Source organism: Neopsephotus bourkii, unplaced genomic scaffold (assembly GCF_033783945.1).
Source record: "Neopsephotus bourkii isolate Nb327-2 ecotype Australia unplaced genomic scaffold, CSIRO-AGI_Nbou_v1 NB_463, whole genome shotgun sequence".
In the NCBI taxonomy this organism is placed as follows: Eukaryota; Metazoa; Chordata; class Aves; order Psittaciformes; family Psittacidae; genus Neopsephotus; species Neopsephotus bourkii.
In genome coordinates, this window is record NW_026900965.1 from 20,276 (window position 1) to 34,400 (window position 14,125).

A 14,125-nucleotide genomic window follows, 5' to 3' on the forward strand; every position below is an offset into this window, starting at 1 on the left:
TCTCGGGCCTCCCTTTCACCTCTTTCCACAGGTAGCCAGTCTCAGAGAGCAGACAGCTAGCAATTTATACAAGTGCAAGAATTTTGTGCCAAGCAAGGATGGAGAAGAAAGAAGCTGGGGAACTGTAAACCAGACAGAACTCAACCAGACAAACCTAAGGGAGAAAGTAAAACCGCTGGAGAACAGCAACCACAAGATCAGGAACAAGAGAGGGACGGTATTCTGAACACCCTTTCCCACTTGCTCTTACCTGACACAGAAGAGTAAATATGCATGTTGGCAGAGAACTGTCTTGAGACAGTTCTCTGCCTGTCCTGAGAACAAAGAGCCGCAGAGTCATCGTTCACCTCCTACAAATGCCTGAGGTCAGCCTGCAAAGAAAGGCAACACCATCTTTGGATGAACTGCAGAGTTTAGGGAAAAAAAGCTGTTGATGGGGTTTCAGAGAAAGGAACACGCAGTACAGAGTCTGAGGGCTTTGAATGGAGAACATTTACCAAACACTATAAAGGCAAATCAAGCAGAGAGCAAACCTTAAAGGGAAAACCTGGGAGCCAAAGGACTAACACCACCCCAGTAAAACTGTTCTAAGCACATCAAGGACCACAAGCCTGGAGGCTGATGATGGATCTTTGATGGGCTTCCCTCCCCCGATAAGAACACCTCTTAGCTCTCTGTGCTCAGCCCAAGGAAGGAAAAGGCGACAGCCCCCCACCTTGACATCCGCAGGCATGCCTCTAGAAGGGCTCATTTCTTGTTGCTTTAGAGACACTGCCTGGCCAGTTACAACACCTACAACATTCTGACTTCATGCACCCCTACCCACACCAAGCTGGGACACGCTGAATAAATGTGGAGGCTCAGGTGATCTTCACACACACACACACACATACACACTGCTACCACTGCAGCTACTGACATTTAGCTGTCGCCTTGAAGCTGCCCCAAGGGTCAGGGCATAAGGTTCTTGTTCTATGGAGGTACTACGGAAGACATTTCTGGTGACAGAGTATCTCAAATAGGTAAAGCACAGCAGAACATGCTGTTGACAACCTGATGAGAATCATCCCCCAGGCATATCAGCAACAAGGACTAAGGTGGTCGATTTAAGCTGCCTTTGAGTTACATTCCCATTAAAATACACCACCACCAGACACTTCTCTGAAGTGAAGGCTGACAGCAGCGTACAAGGACAGTCCTTTTCTGGACACCTCACTCCTGGGCAGAAATCCCAGAGACTTCATTTAATGCCAGGAATCCAAGGAGCTACAATACGCTTTTTAACGCCAGCACAGCAAACAAACAGTGACACGGAAACCCCTGAGGCACTAACGAGCAGCACAAGGGCTCCACTGAGCCCACTACCCCTCACAGACCAGACACCTCTTAAAAAGAGGTTCCTGCAAAGAAGCCACGGGCAGAAGATAACCCTGGCAAGTCCGGCACAAGCAACCAATGTAGAAACGGCACCGCTGACCCTCCTCCTGCTCCTCCCACGAGCTCTTTGCCAGCCACGCAGAGGGGCAAAATCAAGGATGAACAAATCAGATCTGAGAAGAATTTGGCCCCCAAAATTCGACAAGATCAAGAAGCCTGTCTGAAATAGGAATTCACACCCACTGTCGTGTAGGATGAGTCTCGCCCTCAGCACATGCTGTGCCTTGACACGGTAGCTGACTGTGTCAAGTCACTGCCACAAGCAGATGTTCAAACCCAAAGCATCCAGAACAGGCAGACAAACCTCTACCGTTTTTCAGCAACGTTTCAAGTCACACAATAGTCAGTCAAGGTCTTTACAAAACATCCCTAAACAAGAACAGAAGCCTCTTTGACAGTTTCTCCCTCAAAAGCAATACCAAAAAGCCACACACCCTTGAGGAAACACTCGTCCTTCCGGGTGGCTGGTGTCTTACCATGGCTCTTCCCCAAGGCAGCAATGACCACGGATGTGGGGGGCTCCAAACTTCAGGACACAGTCCTCCGGCAGTCACCAGCTCTGGGCCAGAGTCCTCCCACACCCAGCAGTGCCCCTCGCTGTTCCTCTCTTCCCCTGCCTGACTCCCTGCCTTTAGTTTCTAATTCCCCCCTGTGTGTTGTGGAGCCTGTTGCTATTTCCCCCTTCTCCAAATCTCTCTCTCCCTCCCACTCCCTTCTCTTCTTTCAAGCCTTGCTTTCCCTCTCTGTCTTGCAGCCTGCCTCCCCCGCTCCCCCTGCATTCCCTCCTCGCCAGGCCGTGCTTCCCTCTGGGCTCCATCCTGCTCCCCGCCCTTTGGAGGCCGTCGCTGCTCTCTCCCTCTCCTCCTCCTCCCCCCGACCCACACTGCTGCTGCCCCTCAGCCTCTCCGGCTCGCTCCTGCCCTGCTCCTCCCCGTGCTCACTCCCCGCGGCCCCTCCCACCCGCTCCCCCTGCTCCCTCGGGCCTATGCCCAGGGGACGGTGGCCCAGCAGGGCCTGGCAGCAGGAGGAGCGCCCCAGGGCATGCTGGGAGCTGTAGTGCTAGGGCAGGGGCTGCCGGCGGCCATGTTGGTGTTGGGTGTTGCAGCTTCTGCTGGGGCTGCGGCCCAGCTCAGGGGAGGGCCGGGGCCGGGGCCAGCGCTGAGGCGAGCGAGCCCCTGGGGAGATGGAGACAGCCCCGCTGTGGGCACAGGCACCGGGCACCCCGCCTGCCAGAGCCCCCCGAGCTGCCCCAGCCCGGCCTGCGCCCTGCAGCTGGCCCTGGGCCTGCCCAGGGGGAAAGGGAGAGCACAGAGAGGCAGAGGAAGAAGGGCCTGGGCTGAAGAGTTTCCCCGGCAGGACGGAGAGCGGGAGCTGTGGTGAGTGCCCGGCCCTTGGGGCCGTATCTGCCTCTCATCTCTCCAAGCTGCCCGCTCCCTTTTCCCTTGCTGTCATTTGTTTCGCTTCCCCATACCTCTCTTCTATTACTGTGCTGTCCTCCACGTCCCTCTGTTCTTCAAGTCCTTCTTTCTCTCCCACTCTACCAGCCCCTTCTGCTTGTTGCAGCTCATTCTGTATCCCACTGGCCCTGTCTTTCTCCCTGCCTGCTTCTCCTCTCCCTGGCTGTGTCTGCTGCTCCCAGACCCTTCCTCCATCGCTCTGCAGGGCTTCTGATACTTCTCTTTCTTTCTGCATCCCTCTGAGCTGCTCGTTGCTCCTGCACTTCTCTTTCTCTCAGTTGTTATTCTTGTTTGTTGCTCTGGTTTTAGAATCATAGAATAGTGAGGGTTGGAAAGGACCTTAAGATCATCCAGTTCCAACCCCCCCTGCCTTGGGCAGGAGGACCTCACATTAAACCATGTCACCCAAGGCTCTGTCCAGGCTGGCCTTGAACACCGCCAGGGATGGAGCATTCACAAGTTCCTTTGGTGCCCTGTGCCAGCGCCTCAGCACCCTCACAGGGAAGAGCTTCTGCCTTATATCTAAGCTAAACTTCCCCTGTTTCAGTTTGAACCCATCACCCCTTGTCCTGTCACTCCAGTCCCTGATGAAGAGCCTTGTAGTCTCTCTTCAGATGCTGGAAGCTGCTCTGAGATCTCCCTGCAGCCTTCTCTTCTCCAGGCTGAACAGCCCCAATGTTCTCAGCGTTTCTCCATAGGGGAGGTGCTCCAGCCCCTGATCATCCTTGTGGCCTCCTCTGGACTTGTTCCAACAGCTCCATGTCCTTCTTATGTTGAGGACACCAGAACTGCACACAGTGCTGCAAGTGGCGTCTCAGAAGAGCAGAATAAAGGGGCAGGATCACCTCCTCTGACCTGCTGGTCACGCTCCTTTTGATGCAGCCCAGGATACGGTTGCTTTCTGGGCTGCAAGCACACACTGAAGCCAGCTTATGTTCTGTTTCTCATCAAGCAACACCCCCAAGTCCTTCTCCTCAGGGCTGCTCTGAATCTCTTCTCTGCCCAGCCTGTAGCTGTGCCTGGGATTGCTCCGACCCAGGTGTAGGAGCTTGCATTTGGCTTGGTTGAACTTCGTGAGGCTGGCATTGGCCAGCTCTCAGGCGTGTCAAGGTCCCTCTGGATGGCATTCCTTCCCTCCAGCGTATCGACCGAACCACACAGCTTGGTGTTGCTAGCAAGCTCTCCCCGCCCCTATTTCTTTTTCACCTACTCACCTTTCCTCTACCCACCACGTCTTTTGGTGATCTCTGTCAATCCCGTAGTCCTTCCTTCTCTCTGCCCTGCTCCCTCTCCCTCTGTTTGCCTCTCTTCCTCTTTCCGTGCTGCTTCTTTCTCCATCTCTGTGCAGATGCCTACCCTTTTTTTCCTCTCATGTCCTTATTTCCCTTTTTCCTGTGTTTCTCTCTATCCCATTCCCTGTTCCATCCTTTCTTGCTAAGCCTCTCTGTCCAGCTGGCTGTGCCTTCTTTCACTCTTGATCTGGAATTTTTCTTTCCCCTCTCTTGTCCTGATGCCCAGCAATTGGTTTTGTCCTCCAGTGCTGCCCTGCTCTCTCTTCCTTCTTTCTCTGTCATTCTGGCCTGCTCTCTCTTCCTATTTTTTTCATTCCTTCATCTTGAGCCTGAAGCCCATCAGGGTTTTCTGATCCATCACTTTGTCTTGCATTCTGTCCCTGCTCTTTTCTCTCTTTCTTTTAGTTCTGCTGCCTTTCTCTTCTTTCCCTCTTTCTCCGCCTCTGCCCTGCTCCGTCCCTCTCATTTTCTCTCTGTTTCCCTCCTGCTCCCTGTCTTTGCCCTGTCCCCCCCATTTTTCTGTCATACTTCTTCTTAGGGTTCCCCACCACCACTACTCTGTCCTGCTCTCTGTCGCTGGTATTTCTCAGTCAGCAGCACAGTGTGTTGTTTGTCCTTCCATCTCTCTCTGCCCTGCTGCCCAGCCCTGGCTTTCTTAACCTCCAACTCTGTCCTGCTCCCCATCTCTTATTTTTGCCTGTCTTTGCCTTTGTCCTGCCTCCCTGTCCCTTTTTCCCTCTCTCTCACCTGTCCTGCTGCCTGTGCTTTTCTTGGAGAATCTGTGTCCTGCTGTTGCCTGGCACCTGCTGTGAATCGCAGTCAATGTGAAATTGAACTTACCTGAGCTTGAATGAAATCAGACCGATTGCATCTGGTTTCCTTCCTGTCTCCAGTTCCAGCTGACTTTGCTGGCACTAATTCATGATCATAAGACCCTGAGCTGCAAGTATACTGACGGCATCACTCACTTTGGTAATGGGGTGGGTGGTCTGTGATAAGGCATGTGTACTTGGGTGCTGGTGCTGCTTTCATGAGCATTCTCTGGTCTTGCCACTTCAAAGCTCTTCCTTTTTTTTCCAGAAACTTGAAGACTGCATTTCTTATTCTGGGGTTCACACTGGAGCTGGACTGAATGCGTGGTATAATGGGCTCTGTCAATGGGAGAGAGAGCCCTGCTTTTTCGTTGTTGTTTTCTAATGCTCCGTGAGCTTTGGTAAGCAAAGGGAAGAGCGGCTGAAAGAGTGTCTTGAGAGTAACTTGTTCCTATAGCGTGCCTGTCTTCACCTTATGGTGAAGGTTTCTTACAGGAAGCATGATTTTGCTGAGCTATGAGGTTGCCTTGGCTTGGTAAATGTAACAAGCGTTGTCTTCAAAGGTAGTGAAGCTGTAGCAAAACTAGCGGGAAAAGCTAGTTTCTTCCTAGAACGCTGCCTGATAAAATAGTAGCAGGTAAAGGCACTTGCAGTTGGCTTTTCTATGCAGTCTTTGTGCAGAGCTTTTGGCACTTTTGGTACTTTTTGTAGGGATTGATTTCTGTGAAGGAAGGAGGAATGAGGGAAAAAATAGTGCAGCTTGTCTGAACGGCTGCTTCACTGCAGGCAGGGTTTGAGTCTTCATGCTAGAACAGGTCTTTACTATAGTTTATAAACAAAGAAGATGAGCTGTCTGTAAGGAAAGCTTCATCAGAAGTAAGGCTAATTTTGCTAAATTTGGTACTCTGCTGCAACTGAGAGATGATTTGGCAGTATTTACATCCCAGCTACGTGCCAGTGTGTTAACGCAGGCCATCAAGGTCTTTTCAGCAGTACTGCTGGACTGCAGGTGATGTGCCTGGGTGGTACCGAGACCCTGGGTGAACCAGCTCTGCCAGCTGTTAAAGCTCAGAGGATGTGACAGAATGGAAACCATCTTTGTAGTGGACCCCGACCATCAAAGGTGCGGATGTGCTGCTGATATCCCACCAGCCTGGGGATGTGGGGACTTTCGCTGAGAGCCCAGTAAGGATCCTGTTTTCTGCTCCGGTAGAGGCTTTTTGTGCACCCTGTCCCAGGAGGCATATTAGACACGGCTGCTTCTTTGAGATCTCAGAAAAGACACCGCATGATGCAGAGACTGTGGTGGCATTGCTGGGTTAAGGGGTTTGGTGTAACCTTTTGCCCCTTGCCTTCCTGTCCCACAGTACAATGTGCCCTTTCATGCCAGTGCAACAACCTGGAGCAGCCCAGTGAGCAGTGAATGTCTTAACCAGGGTGTTAGCGCATCCCCCTTGCGCTGTGTGTGCTTTTCTGTGGCTCAGGGTGTAAGTGGAGGAGGTTTGTAGTTGTGCAGCTTTCTAAAACCTGGATCAGGGTAGTGAGCTGCCTGAGAGCATTTGCAACATGCACTGAAAATAGGTGGCCAGGTGCACAAGTCAGAAGTTCTTGGGCTTGTTGCTGAAGCCTCTGTCTGCTTAAATCATGCATCTAAGGATGCAGTTGATTTTTGGGGGGAGAAGCTGGAGGGGTCCCTTGTGCACGTGGATGCTTTTGGTAACTGTGTTTTTCTGCTTTAGGCCTCATCACGCGGACAGATGTTTTGCTGCATGTAGCCTTCTGACCAGCAGTGGCATCTCAAGAAACCCTGATGTCTGTCAGCAGCACTGGTGAGCAGCTGGGAATTTCTGTGTGTCCTGCAGCCTGCTGAGCCCCAGTACTGGCAGCTGGGTACCCTGGACTTTCTGCCACTGTCTCCAGTTCACCACAGAATGGCTTGCCCAGTCCCCATAGCCAACCTGACCCACATCACACAGCAGTCCTATTCAAGTTACATTTTCAGTGAGAGTCCTTCCGGAGTGATCATTTCCTGGGAGGACAGTGCGATGATGGAGGTAAAGTCTCCCCCCATGAACAGAAGGCTTCTGGGCCTCCACAGGGGCAGTGCCTTGGAGGACACCTTTCAGACTGGGGAGAGGAGTAGCGTCTAAAAATTCTTCCAAAGGCATGTGCTGTCCAAGGAGAGAGGCTAGGACACAAAATACAGAATTTCAAGAGTAATTCTCTATTCATGGCCATGAGGTGTACCAGTCAAATTGTGGGGCATCCTGAGCGTGGTTTTACAGAATCAGAATTGTTAGGGTTGGAAGCGAACTCTGGAGATCTTCCAGTCCAACCCCTTGCCAAGGCAGGGCCACCCAGAGCAAGTTACACAGGAATGTGTCTGGGTGGTTTTGGAATGTCTCCGGAGAGGAGGACTCCACAGCCCCCCTGGGCACCCTGTTCCAGTGCTCTGACACCCTCACTGGAAAGTTCTTCCTCATGTTGAGATGAAACTTGTTGTGCTTTAGTTTATGGCCATTGCTCCTCATCCTGTCGCTGGGTAGCACTGAAAGGAGTCTGGCACCATCCTCTTGGCACCTGCCTTTCAGATATTTATATGCATTGATGACAATCCCTTCTCAGTCGCCTCTTCTCTAGACTAAACAGGCTGTGGTTCTTACACATGGTTCTTACACCTTTCAAGCGCTCAGTGGTTTGACCAGTGCCTACTCAACACACACATATACTCCTGTTTTGCAAAGCAGCTCTAATTGCGTGGCGTTGTCCTCCATCTGCTTCTTTCTTGACCAAGACATCCCTGCAGCTGGTCTTGCTGCCGTACCTTCTCTGTGCTGCGAGGTGAGGGAAGGGTTTCACTGAGATGTCAGAGGGGCTGGGCTGCTGCTCTGTTCTGGGTAGTGCAGAGGTATCCTTTCTTCTTCAGAGTTGGGGCTGTTCTTCTCCCCCTTGCAGTGAGCTGGGGTTCTTCAGTTGTGCTACTGAACCACAGCTATGCAGCTTACAGTGTCAACTATATGTACCTGAAGAAAGTTCATCCAACTTCATAGTCTAAAGACCAATTGCTACAATAGTTAGGGAAAGAGATTGTCCTGACAGTGCCTCCTTTTCTTGTGACCTTTAGGGTCACACTGTCCTATTCACTGTTCAAGTCATAAGTTGAGTCCATAAGGTCACACAACACTGAGAACAGACATACATCTTTACAAAGCAAAACAAGAGAGGGACTACAACAACTCAGCTCCTTTTAGTTCACAGTCCTCTACCTTTGTTGGGAGTCAGGAAGTTAGCCACCCAAATAGGTTTAGTGGAAATCCCTGCCTTACTTCATGTAATATTTTTTAATGAGTCTTTATCTTGTTTCTCTCAGTTTTGTTGTTCTGGTACTGATTCACATAAAACCCCAGTGGCTATTAGTCAATACTGCACATGCTCTGTCATGCACATTCTCTGTCCTGTAGTTCTAAAAGGTGGTCTAGAGCTGATTGATTCCGTATTACCATTTGTGATAAGGATTTGGTTTCTTCCTGTAGGGCTATAATGGTGTTTGCGCTTTCAGGAATGGCTTTTTCTAATTGCCTTGACATATTTGCTGTATAGCTTGTTCTAGTTTTGCAACCCCTCACTGTGATACAAAAGCTGTTACAGAGAGGGGGAATTTAGAGCTACATTCTGCCAGAGGGCTGCAACACTTTTTCCTGTAGCTATCAGTAGTTAAGAGTGAGGGGATCAGAAGAGATACTGATTCTAACCTGGGCCTCTTCCAGTGCTGGTGGTTCATTTGCTACTTTTTAGTCCTTTCCTGCAGAGTTCAAGCAACTATGGATGTGTGACACTGGGGAAGTCCATTGGTTGATGGCAATAAACATAAATGGTCATTGGCTGCTTTGACTGAAGTCTGTGATTCTTTAAGATGCGCTCAAGCACCTCGTTACATCCCCTGCCTTTGCTGGCTCCGTGGCACGGACAGCTGAGCAGCACAGAGGGGCTGCATCCGGCCCAGGATGCTTCACCCTGGCTGGATGTTGACGGGAGGGTCACTGTAGTGACAGCGTGGGGATGACAGGGTGGTCCCTGTGTGAGGTCAGGCTGGGGTGACAGCAGGGACAGGAGCAGCTCAGGGTGGTGACAGGCCCAGGTGTGACGGGTCCCCCTGCTTGGGTGGGGGTGCTTGGACCTGCGTGTGACACGAGCCTTTTGTCACAGTGTGCTGGGTCACCTGGGTGTGCTGTGGTGTGGCAAATGGGGCAGAGGTGCTTGAGTTGCCATAGAGGTTGGTCAGGCCTCGGAGTGCTGCATGCGGGAGAGGACACTGAGGCCAGCTAGGGCTTTGGGGAACTCTCCCCCCCTGGGCTTTGAGGAGGACTGGGGCAGGTGCCAACACACGGCACAGCTCACTTGCTGAGGGCCATAGCCTGGAGCTGTTAAGGTGGCAAAGCCAGGGCCTCACTACGCCACGATGGAGGCCTGAGGTGCTGTCAGCCAACGCTGCCTGATGTGTCAGGGCCTGGCTGTGGCAGAGTGCTGCAGCCTCTGAGCGCCATTGGCCAGCACAAGCTCAGCCCGTGCTGCTCACCCCAGCTCCGTCAGTGGGCTTGGCCGCGTGCCCTCACCTTGGCAGAGGCTGCAAGGCCTCTACCTGTCATTTGCTGAGCTAGACACGGTAGTGGAGCAGGCGCTGCCTGGCCCCAGCCATGTCTTGCATCCACTACAAGTTCTTCTCCAAGCTGAACTATGATACGGTCACCTTCAGTGGCCTCGACATCTCCCTTTGCGACCTCAAGTGCAAGATCATGCGCAAGGAGAAGCTGAAGGCAGCCAACTGTGATCTGCAGATCAGCAATGCCCAGACCAAAGAAGGTACGTGTGCGCAGCATGTGCAGGGCTTTGGGGATGTCCTGGCTGGCGACGTTGCAGAGCACCCCATGATGGCCGCAGCCAGCAGAAGCCGCATTCTGCCTTTTATGGCTCATCCACACATAGCACAAGTGAGCCTGGGGCCCATCCTGCCAGGTGGCAGGAGCACCAAGAGCGTAAGCAGTGCCAGGGATTAAGTGGGGTGGAGTCATGAAATCTGATTGAGCATCCTGCTGGCTACACCAGTTTGTCAAATGTGCACACTGAGTCACAATGTCCAGAAGAGAGCCCCGAGCTTTCTAAACCCCTGAGGGGAGCCTAGGTGAAGCTAGATCTAGCCTTAGTCTCAGGCTTGGTCAATGGTTCATGTCTAATGGAATGTCAAAAAAGAAAATCAAGGTAGAATCCAGCTAAAATGATTGGCATGGAAACCAAAGATGAAAAAAAGGAAGCCCTCCCACTGAGACACAAAGTTCAGAGTGGACCCCCTGGCTTTCTAAACTCGTGATGGAGCCTAGGTGTGGCTGGATCTAGGCTTAGTGTCAGACTTGATCAAGCAAATGTAAAGCACTGAGCAGATGAGAAGTGTGGCTTTGGATGGATTAAGCTCCAAGAAACAGAGAAAGGTGGCAGGCTCTCTTCTGCATTCTTTCGCTCTGGAGCACCAGCAGCAGAAGTGACTCAGTTAACAGTGGTGAAAGCAGTGGCTCTGAGTTTTCATGCTTTTACTAATGCCTGGCTTGTTTCAGAGCAAGCTAGTCAGACCTTAGAACCTGGTTTATGCAGGTGAGACTTTGTGGTGGTTTGTTTTTCTCCAGAGATCTATTGGTTTTGTAGCCTAATAGAAGCAAAAGCAACCTCAGGTAGTTCAGGAAAGCCCCCCCTGTATTAGCAGGCTGTCCTGTAGTGACCTCTGAGACCCTTTTGATGTTGGCATTCAAACTGTTTTTAAAAAAGGAGAAAGATTTAGCTGCTGGTGTTTGGTTATCAAACCTGAAAATGTCTTGAAAGGTACTGTTAGTGCGTTCAGACAATGAAGGCACGATGTTACATACGAAATTTGGCTTCTGTATCTGTAGAGGCCTTCTCTGAAGCGCTATGTAGTTAATTATGTATTAATACATGTCCTTTTGAATGTCTTTTTCTGTACTTCTGTTGGTTTCAGAATACACAGAAGATGCCTTGATTCCTAAAAACTCATCAGTAATTGTCAAAAGAATCCCTGCTGGGGGAGTTAAAGCTACCGGCAAAACAGATGTTCCGTAAGTGTCCACACAGCATTGCATTCTTGGCTGTTGGTTTCAGTGTGTGAACTGTTGTGATGCATTTGAGGCATTCAGATTGTTTCTTTCTTGTTAAAGCTTCTGTTAGATTTTGTTGTCACTGAGTAGATTTTCATGTATCGGCCCCAAAGCAGACTTGTGTTTTTAGGCCTGCTGGGATACGGGGTTCAAACTCCAACAATGGAAACTTTTAAAATGTTTCTATCGGGTTTGTTCTTGGGGTTAATTTTTATGAGAACCAAGTTGTAGATCCTGTTTTGTCTGTGTGGAGAGATTCCTTGTTATATGTGTTCGCTTTCATGGCTTTTATAGCGAAGAGAGTTCTGCAGTGCAGTGCAATTAAGACTTTTTTTTTTGGTCACAGGGCTCCTCAGTCACACAAAATCCCTGGAGCAGCTTCTTTCAGGTGACATTTCTACTCCTATTTTTAGTCAATAAAGCGTATGTAACATGTCTAGTACTTTGGCACTTTCCCGGCTAAGCATGGTAGATACCTGAACACAGTGCTTGGGCTTCCACAAAGAAACACTCTTCTAAAACTAAGCTGCTGACAGTTTTGTCACTTCTTTGTCAGATGACTGATTATTTTTCACTGAAGTAAACTTGCCCTTTGAAGTGTTGGGACTATCACTGTTCCGCCATAGAAACTAAAGTACTGTATGTGACAGCTGTTTGTAATACTAGGAATGTACAGATTGCCTGAAGCTACGTTCATAGTTTGAGGGTTGATTATTTAAGAACACAAAGCTGTACTACAGACTTGATATATTTGATACTGATGTGGCAGAGAAAATATCTGAGGACTTTCTCTTGCACTGTTGTGTTCTGTATCTGTAAGTCTGACTTTGTGACAAAGTAGAAATGGGATTTTGGAGGTTTTTTTAGTTGCACTGAATGACCAAGAGATAAGAGTTTGTGTACACAAATAAATTTCCATATTCCCTAGACTATGGGAACATAATGTTTTGATGTTCAGGATTTATAATTGATTTTCGATGCTTTCTTTGGGTACAAGTGCTTTATTTTGAGTTCTGATCACCTTTCTGTCTCCTCTCTGATCACCTTTCTGTCTCCTCCTAGAAGTCGAACTGAGCCAGCGAGCAGAACATCAGAAGCAGTATGTAAAGACCCGATCTAACCCGTTTTTCTACGCACTGCACTGAATTCTAAACAATGTAGCCTTGTATTAATTTTCCAAACATTAACTTCATCTGTCTTCCAGTAAAACACAGTCCAGAGTGTAATTCCAATGCACTGATTCATCATAGTGAAAACTGAGTCACGCTATCAATTTGCAGAGTTCTGATGTGAATGTTGGGATTTATGCCTAGTAATGCATGGTATTTCCTATTGCATATGCTAGGATATCTCCTGTGTGACTTTGTGTTGTGCAGACAGTGCCTGATCATCTTTAGTTCACGCAGGTTGCAGGTGTGCACAATTGAACTTGGTGCCACGTTCGAGATCTGTCTGCCTATAGTTAATAATGTTGTGAGTTTGTACAGCCTTTTCTGTGCTTTTTGTACAAACTGCACTTCAGCAGTAGTTCTCTGCAAACACTGCGGCCCATTCCTAACCAGCGGCCTGAGGACTTCACTGGGGCAAGCTACAGGCGTAGGCAGCTGGGAGGGTGGAGTATGTTTGCAATGGAGGAAAAAATGCCATGACTGTGCTTTGAATCCATGCTTTCATCGTCAGGAAAGATTGGGTTTGGTCTGATAGAAAGAAGAACAAAAATTCTCACACTTCCCAAACTGATTTGGAGAGTGTGTCCTGTGGTCTATTAAAATACAAGAAATATTTTTTCTCCATTTTTATAGGCTACTCTGTCATAGTAAACACCTTTTTTTTTTTTTTTCCCCCAGTAATTTGAGCAGTTTCTTTTTTTCCTAGACAAATTGGCAGGTTACTTTTATGGCTGATGGTTCAGATTGGTGTTTGGGTTTGGTGGGGTATGGTGAGTTTGGCATCTTTGCAGTTATTCGTCAAAGCATAACTGTATAAATGCATGTTTAAATGATGAGACATTAGCTGACCAATTTACAAACTACACTGCAAGTAAGTTTCCTGTAGTGATGCTTCCTTCTCAAATAAACTTCAGCATTTTTCACAAGGGCCCCTCTCTGAGGTACTCTGGAGCAGTAAGTCTATCTCCAGTGAGTTGGTTAGTTTAGTTTCGTCTCATTAGCCACATAGGCACTTTTCAGCTGTCACAGGTTTGGACTTTATTCTGAACAAATACAAATTACAGTAGGCTGGCAATGCCTCTTTCAGTGACACGCAGAGGATAGAGTGCAGATTTTCAGACTGCAGTAGAGGTTAACTCTTGCTATGTTTTGATTATAGAACTTGAATATGCGTTTATTTTTTTGCTGAACAGGTGAATGATGAGCCTTCTGCATCTCTTTCTCTGGCCCAGCTTTTAAAGGTGTGTATATTTGTATTGTTGTAAAATATTTAAAAATAAGAGTTTCCTTCATATTTTTAAGCCTCACTTGCAGTCTATAGATGGATAAGTGTTGTAATGTGAACAAAACTTTAATTTTTAATAAAGTATTTAGTTTAACAGGTATGTCTAATTTGATACTGTGCTGTAAAGAGTACTTGCCAGTTTGGGAAGACAGAAGGGGAGTACCTTCTCAGCCTCAACATAATGTTGCAGCGTTACTCATCTTCAGGACATAAAGCAGCAGTACCTCAAAAGCTGTTTACTGTTTTTCCTATGTTTCATTAAGTTTGTGTTGGAATCTAACAGCATTTTTACAAAAGAATTTAATTGGCTGTGTGGTATGGACATTTCAGGGCAGTTTGCAACAGCTGAAGTAGAAGTGTTTCTGGAACTTGGACAATGGCACGGTTGGTTTTGAATTTCTAGTCATTAGAGGCATAGAAGCATTCTTTGGACACTGCACAGTCCCGTGAATTCCAGCCTCTGGACAGTGGAGAACGCAATCAAATTTGTTTGCGTGCAGACTGTGTCAACTGTG

General features: G+C 48.8%; 1 protein-coding gene and 1 long non-coding RNA gene across 3 annotated transcripts; both read left to right on the forward strand.

Moving 5' to 3' along the window:
* Positions 1–4,983: 4,983 nt before the first annotated feature.
* LOC133210457 (uncharacterized) lies at positions 4,984–8,882 on the forward strand. 2 transcript variants are annotated; one of them, XR_009724939.1, is made up of 2 exons: positions 4,984–5,325; positions 6,738–8,882. It is a non-coding gene; the product is annotated as an uncharacterized LOC133210457 (long non-coding RNA). The 2 variants fall into 2 exon arrangements; XR_009724938.1 differs by having other exon boundaries at positions 4,984–5,158.
* Positions 8,883–9,480: 598 nt separating this feature from the next.
* On the forward strand, positions 9,481–13,704 carry LOC133210456 (E3 ubiquitin-protein ligase RBBP6-like). Its single transcript, XM_061349843.1, has 5 exons — positions 9,481–9,858; positions 11,021–11,117; positions 11,503–11,544; positions 12,219–12,255; positions 13,485–13,704. The coding sequence occupies exons 1-5, from the start codon at positions 9,693–9,695 to the stop codon at positions 13,512–13,514; spliced, it is 372 nt and encodes a 123-aa protein (XP_061205827.1). The 5' UTR covers positions 9,481–9,692; the 3' UTR covers positions 13,515–13,704.
* The last annotated feature ends 421 nt before the right edge of the window (positions 13,705–14,125 follow it).